Raw genomic sequence first — 15,142 nt, forward strand, 5'->3', positions numbered from 1 at the left:
ACGACATACAGGGCCTGGTGGTGAAGACGGAGACGCAGGAGGCACATCAGAAACGATGTGTGGAAAGGTTGGAGGCACTGGAAAACAAGGCAAGGAGGAACAACCTGAGGATTCTTGGTCTTCCTGAAGGTGTGGAGGGAGCGGACGTCGGGGCTTATGTGAGCACGATGCTGCACTCGTTAATGGGAGCGTAGGCCCCGGCGGGTCCGTTGGAGGTGGAGGGAGCATGCCGAGTGATGGCGTGAGGACCGAGAGCAGGAGAAATTCCCAGAGCCATAGTGGTGAGATTCCTCCGTTTTAAGGATAGAGAAATGGTCCTTAGATGGGCGAAGAAAACTCGGAGCAGTAAATGGGAGAACGCGGTGATCCGCGTTTATCAAGGCTGGAGTGCGGAGGTGGCGAGAAGGAGGGCGAGCTTTAATCGGGCCAAGGCGGTGCTTCATAAAAAGAAGATAACATTTGGAATGCTGCAACCGGCAAGACTGTGGGTCACATATCGAGGGAGGCACCACTACTTTGAGACAGCGGATGGCGTGGACTTTTATTGTGGAAGAAAAACTGGAATGAGCGGGTTATTAAAAAGAACGTTCGAACAAAGTGGTGGGGCGAATGTGGGGGGCAAAGAGGGGTTTTATGTACTAATCCTGCGATGTAACTTTTCTCTCTCCCACAGGTGGTGATGGGGGGAGGTGGAGGAGATGGGGCGTTGGCCATTGGGGGCGGGGCCAAGGGAGAAGCGCGGGCTTGGTTCCCGCGCTATGATAATCATGGCGGGAATAGAGAAGCAAGAAGGAGGGGGCGTCGCACGGTGCGAGCCGAGGTTACGGGGGGAAGCCGAGGTCGGCCAGAGTTTGCTGACTTCTGGGAGCAACATGGGGGAGTAATTACGCTAGCGGGGGATCTAGCGGGGGGGGGTGGGAGGGGGGAATTACTGGGTTGCTGCTGCTGGGGAGAGGGGGGAGCTGGTATGGGCGGGGGGGCACCGCCTGGGGGAGATACAGCTGCGTGGGAACCGGGTGAGGAGCTGGAAAAAGGGGATGGCTAATCGACAAGGGGGGGGTAGGAAGCCCCCCAACCCGGCTGATCACATGGAACGTGAGAGGGCTGAATGGGCCGATAAAGAGGGCACGGGTACTCGCACACCTTAAGAAACTTAAGCCAGATGTGGTTATGTTACTGAAACGCACCTGAAACTGATAGACCAGGTTAGGCTACGCAAAGGTTGGGTGGGGCAGGTGTTCCATTCGGGGCTAGATGCGAAAAACAGGGGGGTGGCTATATTAGTGGGGAAGCGGGTAATGTTCGAGGCAAAGACTATAGTGGCGGATAACGGGGGCAGATACGTGATGGTGAGTGGCAAACTACAGGGGGAGACGGTGGTTTTGGTAAACGTATATAACTGGGATGATGCCAATTTTATGAGGCGGATGCTAGGACGCATTCCGGACCTAGAGATGGGAAAGCTGATAATGGGGGGAGATTTTAATACGGTGTTGGAACCAGGGCTGGATACGTCGAAGTCCAGGACTGGAAGGAGGCCGGCAGCAGCCAAGGTACTTAAAGATTTTATGGAGCAGATGGGAGGTGTAGACCCGTGGAGATTTAGCAGACCTAGGAGTAAGGAGTTCTCGTTTTTCTCCTATGTCCATAAAGTCTACTCGCGAATAGACTTTTTTGTGCTGGGTAGGGCATTGATCCCAAAGGTGAGGGGAACGGAGTATACGGCTATAGCCATTTCGGATCACGCTCCACACTGGGTGGACTTGGAGATAGGGGAGGAAACAGGAGGGCGCCCACCCTGGAGAATGGACGTGGGACTAATGGCAGATGAGGGGGTGTGTCTAAGGGTGAGGGGGTGCATTGAAAAGTACTTGGAACTCAATGATAATGGGGAGGTCCAGGTGGGAGTGGTCTGGGAGGCGTTGAAGGCGGTGGTTAGAGGGGAGCTGATATCAATAAGGGCACATAAAGGGAAGCAGGAGAGTAAGGAACGGGAGCGGTTGCTGCAAGAACTTTTGAGGGTGGACAGACAATATGCGGAAGCACCGGAGGAGGGACTGTACAGGGAAAGGCAAAGGCTACATGTAGAATTTGACTTGCTGACTACAGGCACTGCAGAGGCACAATGGAGGAAGGCACAGGGTGTACAGTACGAATATGGGGAGAAGGCAAGCAGGTTGCTGGCACACCAATTGAGGAAAAGGGGAGCAGCGAGGGAAATAGGGGGAGTGAGGGATGGGGAAGGAGAGATGGAGCGGGGAGCGGAGAGAGTGAATGGAGTGTTCAAGACATTTTATAAAAAATTATATGAAGCTCAACCCCCGGATGGGAGGGAGAGAATGATGGGCTTCTTGGATCGGCTGGAATTTCCCAAGGTGGAAGAGCAGGAAAGGGTGGGACTGGGAGCACAGATCGAGGTAGAAGAAGTGGTGAAAGGAATTAGGAGCATGCAGGCGGGAAAGGCCCCGGGACCGGATGGATTCCCAGTCGAATTCTATAGAAAATATGTGGACTTGCTCGCCCCGGTACTGACGAGGACCTTTAATGAGGCAAAGGAAAGGGGACAACTGCCCCCGACTATGTCTGAAGCAATGATATCGCTTCTCTTAAAGAAGGAAAAGGACCCGCTACAATGCGGGTCCTATAGACCTATTTCCCTCCTAAATGTAGATGCCAAGGTCCTGGCCAAGGTAATGGCAATGAGAATAGAGAATGTGTCCCGGGGGTGGTCCACGAGGACCAAACTGGGTTTGTGAACGGGAGACAGCTGAACACGAATATACGGAGGTTGTTAGGGGTAATGATGATGGCCCCACCAGAGGGAGAAACGGAGATAGTAGTGGCGATGGATGCTGAAAAAGCATTTGATAGAGTGGAGTGGGATTATTTGTGGGAGGGGTTGAGGAGATTTGGTTTTGGAGAGGGGTATGTTAGATGGGTGTAGCTGTTGTATAGGGCCCCAGTGGTGAGCGTGGTCACGAATGGACGGGGATCTGCATATTTTTGGCTCCATAGAGGGACAAGGCAGGGATGCCCTCTGTCCCCATTATTGTTTGCACTGGCGATTGAGCCCCTGGCGATAGCGTTGAGGGGTTCCAAGAAGTGGAGGGGAGTACTTAGAGGAGGAGAAGAACACCGGGTATCTTTGTATGCGGACGATTTGCTACTATACGTGGCGGACCCGGCGGAGGGGATGCTAGAAATAATGCGGATACTTGGGGAGTTTGGGGATTTTTCAGGGTATAAATTGAACATGGGGAAAAGTGAGTTGTTTGTGGTGCATCCAGGGGAGCAGAGTAGAGAAATAGAGGACCTACCGTTGAGGAAGGTAACAAGGGACTTTCGTTACCTGGGGATCCAGATAGCTAAGAATTGGGGCACATTGCATAGGTTAAATTTAACGCGGTTGGTGGAACAGATGGAGGAGGATTTGAAGAGATGGGATATGGTATCCCTGTCACTGGCAGGGAGGGTGCAGGCGGTAAAGATGGTGGTCCTCCCAAGATTCCTCTTTGTGTTTCAGTGCCTCCCGGTGGTGATCACGAAGGCTTTTTTTAAAAGGATTGAAAAGAGCATCGTGGGTTTTGTGTGGGCCGGGAAGACCCCGAGAGTGAGGAAGGGATTCTTACAGCGTAGCAGGGATAGGGGGGGGGCTGGCACTACCGAGCCTAAGTGAGTATTATTGGGCCGTTAATATTTCAATGGTGAGTAAGTGGATGGGAGAGGAGGAGGGAGCGGCGTGGAAGAGATTAGAGAGGGCGTCCTGTAGGGGGACTAGCCTACAGGCTATGGTGACAGCCCCATTGCCGTTCTCACCGAGGAACTACACCACAAGCCCGGTGGTGGTGGCTACACTGAAGATTTGGGGACAGTGGAGACGGCATAGGGGAAAGACTGGAGCCTTGGGGGGGTCCCCGATAAGAAACAATCATAGGTTTGCCCCGGGGGGAATGGATGGGGGATATGGAATGTGGCAAAGAGCAGGAATAACGCAACTGAAAGATCTGTTTGTGGATGGGAAGTTCACGAGTCTGGGAGCGCTGACCGAGAAATATGGGTTGCCCCAAGGGAATGCATTCAGGTATATGCAACTGAGGGCTTTTGCGAGGCAACAGGTGAGGGAATTCCCGCAGCTCCCGACACAAGAGGTGCAGGACAGAGTGATCTCAAAGACATGGGTGGGGGATGGTAAGGTGTCAGATATATATTGGGAAATTAGGGACGAAGGGGAGACTATGGTAGATGAACTAAAAGGGAAATGGGAAGAAGAGCTGGGGGAGGAGATCGAGGAGGGGCTGTGGGCAGATGCACTAAGCAGGGTAAACTCGTCGTCCTCGTGTGCCAGGCTAAGCCTGATTCAGTTTAAGGTATTACACAGGGCACATATGACTGGAGCACGGCTCAGTAAATATTTTGGGGTGGAGGATAGGTGTGCGAGGTGCTCGAGAAGCCCAGCGAATCATACCCATATGTTTTGGTCTTGCCCGGCACTACAGGGGTTTTGGATGGGGGTGACAAAGGTGCTTTCAAAAGTAGTAGGAGTCCGGGTCGAACCAAGCTGGGGGTTGGCTATATTTGGGGTTGTGCAGGAGGCGAGAGAGGCCGATGTTTTGGCCTTTGCGTCCCTAGTTGCCCGGCGCAGGATATTGTTAATGTGGAAAGAAGCCAAGCCCCCGGGGGTGGAGACCTGGATAAATGACATGGCAGGGTTTATAAAGCTAGAGCGGATTAAGTTCGTCCTAAGGGGGTCGGCTCAAGGGTTCACCAGGCGGTGGCAACCGTTCGTCGAATACCTCGCAGAAAGATAGACGGAATGGGAAAAAGAAGGCAGCAGCAGCAGCCCAGGATCGGGGGGGAGGAGGAACCAGAAGGACTCTCAGGGTTGTTAATATATACTGTATAGTATGTGTAGGTCGTTGCTACAGATAATTATATATTGGACTGTTAAATTATATTTTTGGAGAGTGTTACTTGTGACAAGGCAGTTGCCAATTAGGGCTAGTTTTCATTTTTGTTATTTATTATTTATTCATTTTTTGTTTATAAAATAGGTCATTGTTATTTGTGTTGTTATAATATTGTGTAAAGGATGCACAATGTACTGTGTTGGTTGACCAAAAATTTTCAATAAAATATTTAATAAAAAAAACAAACATTTAATTTAATGGTGAATAACAATGTGGAAGCTGACAATTTAAGTTGAGTTGGCATGTCCTGCACCTGACCCACCAAGTCTGTCTCAAATCAGCAGGGCTCTCAAGAGAAGGGATGCTCAGAAAGATCACCTGTTTGATGGGTGCAATTTTAATGTTCTAGATTTTCGATCGTGCAAAACAATATTTACCTTTCTGATAGGACTTTTACCTTTCTGCAGGCTGCTCAGAAATGTTAATGGCACAAGCTGTAGCTGAATTTGCTGTTAGAACACCAGGGAAAGAAGCTGTAGCAATGGAGTCATTTGCTAAAGCGCTGGGAATGGTAAGTTTCATTACATGATTACTTTCCCCTTCCCACAGTCCCAGCTTGGCGCCTTCCCTTCTCAATGTAAAGTTAACTTTTAATGCTTTGTTCTATGTGCAGAACTATATAATTTAAAAAATGAACAATTTTGTAGTCAATAGTTACTTAATTTGACTGTCCTGTGATAGTTGTTTCAGCTTTTTAAAATTATTGTTCCATCATGACAGTTACTAAAGTGTTACTAAATGGAGTTTGCTACTACAACTACTGAGAGATGATCTTGGCAGCAGTCATCCACTTGGCTCCTTAGTAACTGGAGGTTTCTAAAACACAACTTGCAAACAATCATGTTCCAATGAATCGTGTAAGATTTTGCCAGCAGCATGTTTCACCTACGCCAGAAATGGGGTTGGTACTGTTTGACCATACATATCCATACTGGGCACCATTTGGCCGTACATATCCATACTGGGGTACCATTTGGCCATACATATCCAAACAAGTTTAATGTTCCTCTTATCCTGCTGAATTTGCTGCTGTGCAACATGAGCAAAGAAAAGGCCTTCTTTAATGGGCAGCTCAATTTTTTTTTAATAAATATATTTTATTCAAGTTTTTTGGCCAAACATAACAATACGTAGTGTTTCTTTTACACAACAATAAAGCAATATAAATAACCGTGGCCAGTTTTAAACAAATAAATAAGTAATATATAAACAAAAACAAAACTAAATGGCAACTGCCTTGTCCAAAATAAATACACTCCAAAAATACAATCCAACAATCCAATATACAATTACATATACCAAATACCTATACATATACAATAACATCCCTGAGAGTCCGTCCGATTCCTCCCCCCTGGGTTGCTGCTGTTATCTACTTCTTTTCCATTCCCTCTATCTTTCTGTGAGGTAGTCGACGAACGGTTGCCACCGCCTGGTGAACCCCTGAGCCGAACCCCTTAACACGAACTTAATCCGTTCTAACTTTATGAACCCTGCCATATCGTTTATCCAGGTCTCCACCCCCGGGGGTTTGGCTTCCTTCCACATTAACAATATCCTGCGCCGGGCTACTAGGGACGCAAAGGCCAAAACATCAGCCTCTCTCGCCTCCTGCACTCCCGGCTCTTCTGCAACCCCAAATATAGCCAACCCCCAGCTTGGTTCGACCCGGACCCGCACCACCTTCGAAAGCACCTTTGCCACCCCCACCCAGAACCCCTGTAGTGCCGGGCATGACCAGAACATTTGGGTGTGATTCGCTGGGCCTCTCGAGCATCTCGCACACCTATCCTCTACCCCAAAAAATTTACTAAGCCGTGCTCCAGTCATATGCGCCCTGTGTAGCACCTTAAATTGTATCAGGCTTAGCCTGGCACACGAGGACGATGGGTTTACCCTACGTAGGGCATCAGCCCACAGCCCCTCCTCAATCTCCTCCCCCAGTTCTTCCCATTTCCCTTTCAGCTCATCTACCATGATCTCCCCCTCGTCCCTCATCTCCCTGTATATGTCCACCACCTTACCGTCCTCCACCCATGTCTCTGAGATCACTCTATCCTGTACTTCCTGCGTCGGGAGCTGGGGGAATTCCCTCACCTGTTGCCTCGCAAAAGCCCTCAATTGCATATACCGAAATGCATTCCCTTGTGGCAACCCATATTTCTCCGTCAGCGCTCCCAGACTCGCAAACGTCCCATTTACAAATAGATCTCTTAGTTGTACTACCCCAGCTCTTTGCCATGCTCCAAATCCCCCATCCATTCTCCCCAGAACGAACCTATGATTGTTTCTTATCGGGGACCGCACCGAAGCTCCCGTCCCTCCCCTATGCTGTCTCCACTGCCCCCAAATTTTCAATGTAGCCACCACCACCGGGCTTGTGGTGTATTTCTTTGGTGAGAACGGCAACAACGCCGTCACCATTGCCTGCAGGCTAGTCCCCCTGCAGGACGCCCTCTCCAATCTCTTCCACGCCGCTCCCTCCCCTTCTCCCATCCACTTACACACCATTGAAACATTGGCGGCCCAGTAGTACTCACTTAGGCTCGGTAGTGCCAGCCCCCCCCCTGTCCCTACTACGCTGCAAGAATCCCCGCCTCACTCTCGGGGTCTTCCCAGCCCACACAAAACTCATAATGCTCTTCTCAATTCTTTTGAAAAAAGCCTTCGTGATCACCACCGGGAAGCACTGGAACACAAAAAGGAATCCCGGGAGGACCACCATTTTAACCGCCTGCACCCTACCTGCCAATGACAGGGACACCATGTCCCATCTCTTGAAATCCTCCTCCATCTGTTCCACCAACCATGTTAAATTAAGCCTATGTAATGTACCCCAATTCTTGGCTATCTGGATCCCCAGGTGCCGGAAGTCCCTTGTTACCTTCCTCAACGGTAAATCCTCTATCTCTCTGCTCTGCTTCCCGGATGCACCACAAATAACTCCCTTTTCCCCATGTTCAGTTTATACCCTGAAAAATCCCCAAGTATCCGCATTATCTCTGGCATCCCCTCCGCCGGGTCCGCCACATATAGCAACAAATCATCTGCATACAGAGATACCCGGTGTTCTTCTTCCTCCCTGCCCCCCCCCCCAAGTACCCCCCTCCACTTCCTGGAACCCCTCAGTGCCATGGCCAGGGGTTCAATCGCCAATGCAAACAATAACGGGGACAGAGGACATCCCTGCCTCGTCCCTCTATGGAGCCGAAAATAGTCAGACCCCCGTCCATTCATGCCCACGCTCGCCATCGGGGCCCTATACAGCAGCTGTACCCATCTAATATACTCATCTCCAAAGCCAAATCTCCTCAACACCTCCCACAAATAATCCCACTCCACTCTATCAAATGCTTTCTCGGCATCCATCGCCACCTCTATCTCCACTTCCCCCTCTGGTGGGGGCATCATCATTACCCCTAGCAGCCTCCGTATATTTGTATTTAGCTGTCTCCCCTTCACAAACCCAGTTTGGTCCTCATGGACCACCCCCGGGACACAATCCTCTATCCTCATTGCCATTACCTTGGCCAGAATCTTAGCATCCACATTCAGGAGGGAAATGGGCCTGTATGACCTGCATTGCAGTGGGTCTTTTTCTTTCTTTAGGAGGAGCGATATCGTTGCCTCTGACATAGTCGGGGGCAGCTGCCCCCTTTCCCTCGCCTCATTAAAGCAGGGCCAGCAAGTCCAAATATTTCTTATAGAATTCAACTGGGAATCCGTCTGGTCCCGGGGCCTTCCCCGCCTGCATGCTTCCAATCCCTTTCACTACTTCCTCCGTCTCAATCTGTGCTCCCGGCCCCACTCTCTCCTGTTCCTTCACCTTAGGAAATTCCAGCTGATCCAGAAAGCACATCATTCTCTCCTTCCCGTCCGTGGGCTGCGCTTCATATAATCTTTCATAAAATGCCTTGAACACTCCATTCACTCTCTCCGCTCCCGGGTCCATCTCTCCCTCCTCATCTCTCACCCCCCCCCCCCTATCTCCCTCGCTGCTCCCCTTTTCCTCAGTTGGTGGGCCAACAAGCTACTCGCCTTCTCCCCATATTCGTACTGTACACCCTGTGCCTTCCTCCATTGAGCCTCTGCCTTACCCGTAGTCAACAAGTCAAATTCTACATGTAGCCTTTGCCTTTCCCTGTATAGTCCCTCCTCCGGTGCCTCCGCGTATTGTCTGTCCACCCTCAGCAGTTCTTTCAACAACCGCTCCCTTTCCCTACCCTCCTGCTTTCCTTTATGTGCCCTAATAGATATCAGCTCCCCTCTAACCAGTGCCTCCCAGACCACTCCTACCTGTACCTCCCCATTATCATTAATTTCCAAGTACCTTTCAATACACCCCCTCACCCTTAAACACACCCCCTCATCTGCCAATAATCCCACGTCCATTCTCCAGGGTGGAAGCTGTTGTTTTTCTTCCCCTATCTCCAGGTCCACCCAGTGTGGCGCATGATCCGAGATGGCTATAGCCGTGTACTCCGTCCCCGTCACCTTTGGGATCAGTGCCCTTCCCAAAACAAAAAAATCTATTTGTGAAAATACTTTATGGACATAGGAGAAAAACGAAAACTCCTTACTCCTAGGTCTACTAAATCTCCAGGGATCTACTCCTCCCATCTGCACCATAAAATCCTTAAGCACCCTAGCTGCAGCCGGCCGCCTTCCTGTCCTGGACCTCGATCTGTCCAGCCCTGGGTCCAGCACCGTATTAAAGTCTCCACCCATTACCAACTTCCCCACTTCTAGGTCCGGGATTCGTCCTAACATACGCCTCATAAAATTGGCATCATCCCAGTTCGGGGCATACACGTTCACTAATACCACCGCCTCCCCTTGCAATTTGCCACTCACCATCACGTATCTGCCCCCACTATCCGCCACTATAGTCTTTGCCTCAAACATTACCAGCTTCCCCACTGGTATGGCCTCCCCCCTGTTTTTTGCATCTAGCCCCTAATGAAACACCTGCCCCACCCATCCTTTGCGAAGTCTAACCTGGTCTGTCAGCTTCAGATGCGTCTCCTGAAGCATAACCACATCTGCCTTAAGTTTCTTTAGGTGTGCGAGTACCCGTGCCCTCTTAATCGGCCCGTTCAGCCCCCTCACATTCCACGTGATCAACCGGGTTGCGGGGCTCTTTACCCCTCCCCCTTGACGACTAGCCATTTCCTTTTTCAATCCAGCTCCTCACCCGGTTCCCACGTAGCTGTATCCCCCCCCAGGCGGCGCCCCCCCCCCCCCCCCTCCCATACCAGCTCCCCCTTCTCCCCAGCAGCAGCAACCCAGCTAACCCCCCCCCCCCCCCGCTAGATCCCAAGCTAGCGTAATAGCACCCCCCATGGTGCTCCCAGAAGTCAGCAAACTCTGGCCGACCTCGGCTTCCCCCCGTGACCTCGGCTCACACTGTGCGAGGCCCCCTCCTTCCTGCTTCCCTGTTCCCGCCATGATTACCATAGCGCGGGAACAAAGCCCGCGCTTTCCCTTTTGGCCCCGCCCCCAATGGCCGGCGCCCACAGCTCCTCATCCTCCCTCACCCCCTCCCCCACGACATGGGGAAGAGAGAGAAGTTACAAGGTCGCGGGTTTAACAATCTGGGAAGTCCTCTCTTCCCCCTTTTCCCCCCCTTCATCCCACAAATTCCCCCCCCCTCCCCACTTTTGTCCCAAACGTTCTTTTTCTGGCCCGCTCACTCCAGCTTCTCCTCGACAATAAATGTCCACGCCTCGTCTGCTGTTTCGAAATAGTGGTGTTTCCCTAGATGTGTGACCCACAGTCTTGCCGATTGCAACATTCCGAATTTGACCTTCCTTTTATGCAACACCGCCGTGGCCCGATTAAAGCTTGCCCTCCTCGCCACCTTCGCACTCCAATCTTGATACACGCGGATCACCGCATTCTCCCACCTACTGTTCCGGGTTTTCTTGGCCCATCTGAGGACCATCTCTCTGTCCTTGTATCGGAGAAATCTCACAACTATTGCTCGAGGAATTTCTCCAGCCCTTGGTCTTCGCGCCATAACCCGACAGGCTCCCTCCACCTCCAGCGGACCCGTCGGGGCCTCCGATCCCATTAACGAATGCAGCATCGTGCTCACATATGCCCCGACGTCCGCCCCTTCTGCACCTTCGGGAAGACCAAGAATCCTTAAGTTCTTCCTCCTCGCATTGTTCTCCAGCACCTCCAGCCTTTCCACACATCTTTTGTGTTGTGCCTCGTGGATCTCCGTTTTCACCACCAGGCCCTGTATGTCGTCCTCATTCTCAGCAGCCTTTGCCTTCACGACCCGAAGCTCCTGTTCCTGGGTCTTTTGCTCCTCCTTTAGCCCCTCAATCGCTTGTAATATCGGGGCCAACAGCTCCTTCTTCATCTCCTTTTTGAGTTCATCTACGCAACGCCGCAGGAACTCTTGTTGGTCAGGGCCCCATATTAAACTGCCTCCTTCCGCGCCATCTTGCTTTGTGCCTGCCTTCCTGGCCGCTGCTCTTGAGGATCCACCGCAATCCGGCTACTTTCCTCTCTTTTTTCCATCCGTGTCCAGGGGGGGATTCCCTTCTGGATTACCGCACAGTGTTATTTGCCGTTAAAATTGCCGATGGGGCTCCTATTAAGAGCCCAAAAGTCCGTTCCACCGGGAGCTGCCGAAACGTGCGACTTAGCTGGTCATCGCCGCACCCGGAAGTCCGGGCAGTTCAATTCTATACGTTTTATATGTTTTACAGCAAATCTTTTTGGATGTAAATTTAAAGTACCCAATTCTTTTTTCCAATTAAGAGGCAGTTTAGCATGGCCAATTCACCTACCTTGCCCATCTTTTTGGTTTTGGGGGTGAGACCTACGGAGATGATGGGAGAATGTGGAAACTCCACATGGACAGTGATCCGGGCTGGGATTGAAACCGGGTGCTCGGTGCCGTGGTTTTACAGGCAACTCTGAATCATATTCTGGGTTAAAATTCATTCTGAAAGGAAAATCACTTTGAGTTACAACTTCTGTACTGTATCATATGCTCAAGAATGTAGATGTTAATACTTTTATTTGAATGCTTAACATTTATCACACTTGCCAAGTAAAACTAGAATGTATCTACCGATAAATAATTTACTGGGAAGTTAGTCTCCCAGACAAAACAAATTGTTAAGTTAGTAATATGTTAGCAATAACCATCCCCATCAGTGGTTCCAGATTGTAGTGTTGGTCTTGATTCTTGTTCTTTCCAACTCGTATATTAGCTATGCATGCTATAAACATCTGATGACCTGTTCCACAAATTACACCACTGGTGCTGAATTGAACACATCAAATGTGGCAGAGGTACACCAGTTGTATCCTGTCACTATTTTAAGCCTCTGCTTGCCTTTAGCACACTGCTGTCAAGCTGACTCTTGTTGGTATTAAGTATGGTGTCTGGCCATGTTTAAGTACACAACCTTCCTGTACTTATGCTGCTGCTAGATTTTCATTATTTATCCTGCAAAAAGGATCGTATATCCTGCAAATTGTGAAAAAAATAATTCAATTTGTTGTACTATTTATAAAATTTACTCTGTTTCTTTTTTTTAAGTTACATTTGAACCAGTTACTCTAAATGGTGCATTTATGCTTTTCTTTCTCTTCTCCCCCCCCCCCCCCCCCCCCCCCCCCCCCCCAAGCTTCCTACTATTATAGCTGATAATGCTGGGTATGACAGTGCAGATTTAGTGGCTCAGTTGCGAGCTGCTCATAGCGAAGGAAAAACAACATATGGATTAGGTAAGCAACCTAATGGAGCATTTTGAGTTTTGTTGAAATGCAGTTAAATTGACTTCAGAGATATTATTTAAAGTGTTTTGCTGTAATAAGTAATCTGCAACTTCTATTGTTAGACATGACCAATGGCACCATTGGAGACATGGCAATAATGGGTGTTACAGAGAGCTTCCAAGTGAAGAGACAAGTACTGTTGAGTGCAGCAGAAGCAGCTGAAATGATTCTTCGAGTAGATGATATTATTAAAGCAGCACCAAGGTAAAGCTTTCTAATATATATATATATATATATATATATATATATGTATATATATACCAGACATTGACTAAGCATTTTTAAAATTTAATTATTCATTCTACGCACTTGATCTGTTCATTAAACATTCCTGAGCAGGACACAGTTTTTTTGTGTGTTCACGTGCTGCCTTGTTTGCAGCATTGCTGTATTTTGTATTTTATCTGTTAACTCCAGATATATTACCTGCAATGTGATGGTTAGTATAATCTAATGTCTATTAGTAATATAGGTGATCTCTCTTTCAGGAAACGTGTTCCTGATCACCATCCTTGCTAAGCCATGAACACCAATAATGAGAACATTTGGACTCGTGCCAACAGTGAACACGGGACATAACCCAATAGAACTAAAATAGAAAATTTGTATTAATAAAATTGTAGTACATTTAAGTAAATGTCTTGGTTCAGTTTGACTACATGATATTTCTTGTAGATGAGGCTGTATTCAGGTTGTCTTTATTAAAGTTTTGTCATCACAAGTTCTTATGCTTTTTACTTTGAATCTTGAAGCACCTGTATTTTCCCATAAGAACAGCGAAACCCACCATAAATTCATAATACACCAGGAGAGATTTCCATAAATCTTTGACGCTGTAAGTGTAGGCAGAACATGTTACTAAGATGAATGGGATTCTAATTTTATACATGAGGTCATTGAATATAAACAATAGATATTTTACTATGCATAGTCTTGGTTACGCCAGTGTCACGTATTCTATGTAGCTGTGGACATCCTCTGGAGGAAGAATGATATAGCAATGAAAAGATTTGCTGGAATTATACAGTGGTTAAAAATGGTGATCAAAACTGGTCATAAATTTATCCCCTTGGAACAAAAATTATTAGCTACTGTCAGTAGTTAAGATTTTGAACAGTTAATTATTAATTGGTAATTCAGTAACGGTAAACTCAGATTGATACAAAGGGGAAGTTCATGAAGGTTGTTAAATATGGAATATTTTACTACAGATAGCTTCAGGCTGAGGCTACACTACAACATAACAGATAATTGGATCAGTATGTGCAAAGGAAGAGTAGAAGGCTATGGGAAGTGAGATGCATACAAAGCCCCAATTAAGGAGTTGTAACAACCAAATAGACATGACTGCTTCTGTACTGTGAATCCTTTAGCTTTTGAACTTCTGTTTTATTATTTAGTGAATATTTTTGGTGTGACATATTTTGATGTTAAGCAGACTTTCCAACTGCTGGGATATTTGCCATTCATTACTGCAGAGTGAAACTCGAGAGGGTGAAACAAGCAGCTTTCTCGTTTCAAACTCTGTCAGGTTCTTGGGAAGTAATATTTTGTTCTTTCTGTGCTATTTTTTAAATTAATTTGGGGGGTATGGATTCTCAGGGTGTGTTAACATAAGTTTAATAATCTTTATTGTCACAAGTAGGCTGACATTAACACTGCAATGAAGTGACTGTGAAAAGCCCCTAGTCGCCACATTCCGTACTAGTGTAAAGTTTTTATATAAGCTGGTCTCCAGTCTGAACAACTAATTCTGGTATTCGCACTTGGGAAGATTATGTACAAATTATTGGAAGTGCTAAAAATCTGAAATAACAGAAAATACTGGAAATACTCATCAAGCAACATCTGTGAAAAGAGAACCTATTCATGTATTAGGTCAATACCTTTTTGTCAAAAGTTAGATGTAACAAATTTTATAAATACGGTGGGGGAGAACTGAAAAAAGGGAATAAATAATGGCAAGCAATAAGAGATGCAAATAGGACAAATAAAAAATGTGTAAATGAGAATAGCAAAATCTGTCATTAGAAAATGGGGGAGAGGTTCGCAATCTGCAATTAACGACAGGTGACCCAACAGATCCTGGTCATACATGTGGATTAATCTAAGATGTTCCACACAGCAGTCATCCAATCTGCTTTTGGTCTCCCCCAAAGTAGAGGAGATAACGTGCAGTGAATACAGTATACTAAGCAAAACAAATTCCTACTTCACTGCCCTTGATAATGGGAAGAGGTAAAAGAGCAGATATTGCATCTGCTGTACTTGTGTGAGAAAGGGTGGTGGGTGGGCAGAGAGAAATGAATAAACCACAGTTTTGAAGAGAAATTGATTCCTTTGGAATGATGAAAGGAGGTGTGTGTGGTTAT

The 15,142-nt window shown here is 47.9% G+C and overlaps 1 protein-coding gene across 1 annotated transcript in view; it reads left to right on the plus strand.

Annotated features, from left to right (window-relative positions):
• Window positions 1-13,491, plus strand: part of cct2 (chaperonin containing TCP1, subunit 2 (beta)) — a 34,492-nt gene extending 21,001 nt beyond the window's left edge. The window contains exons 13-16 of the mRNA XM_072485090.1: window positions 5,375-5,478; window positions 12,620-12,719; window positions 12,833-12,974; window positions 13,259-13,491. Of these exons, the coding sequence (XP_072341191.1) occupies window positions 5,375-5,478; window positions 12,620-12,719; window positions 12,833-12,974; window positions 13,259-13,289 (377 nt within the window). The 3' untranslated portion in view covers window positions 13,290-13,491. The remainder of the gene's footprint in view (window positions 1-5,374; window positions 5,479-12,619; window positions 12,720-12,832; window positions 12,975-13,258) is intronic.
• The last annotated feature ends 1,651 nt before the right edge of the window (window positions 13,492-15,142 follow it).

This window comes from Scyliorhinus torazame, chromosome 19 (assembly GCF_047496885.1).
Source record: "Scyliorhinus torazame isolate Kashiwa2021f chromosome 19, sScyTor2.1, whole genome shotgun sequence".
NCBI lineage: Eukaryota > Metazoa > Chordata > Chondrichthyes > Carcharhiniformes > Scyliorhinidae > Scyliorhinus > Scyliorhinus torazame.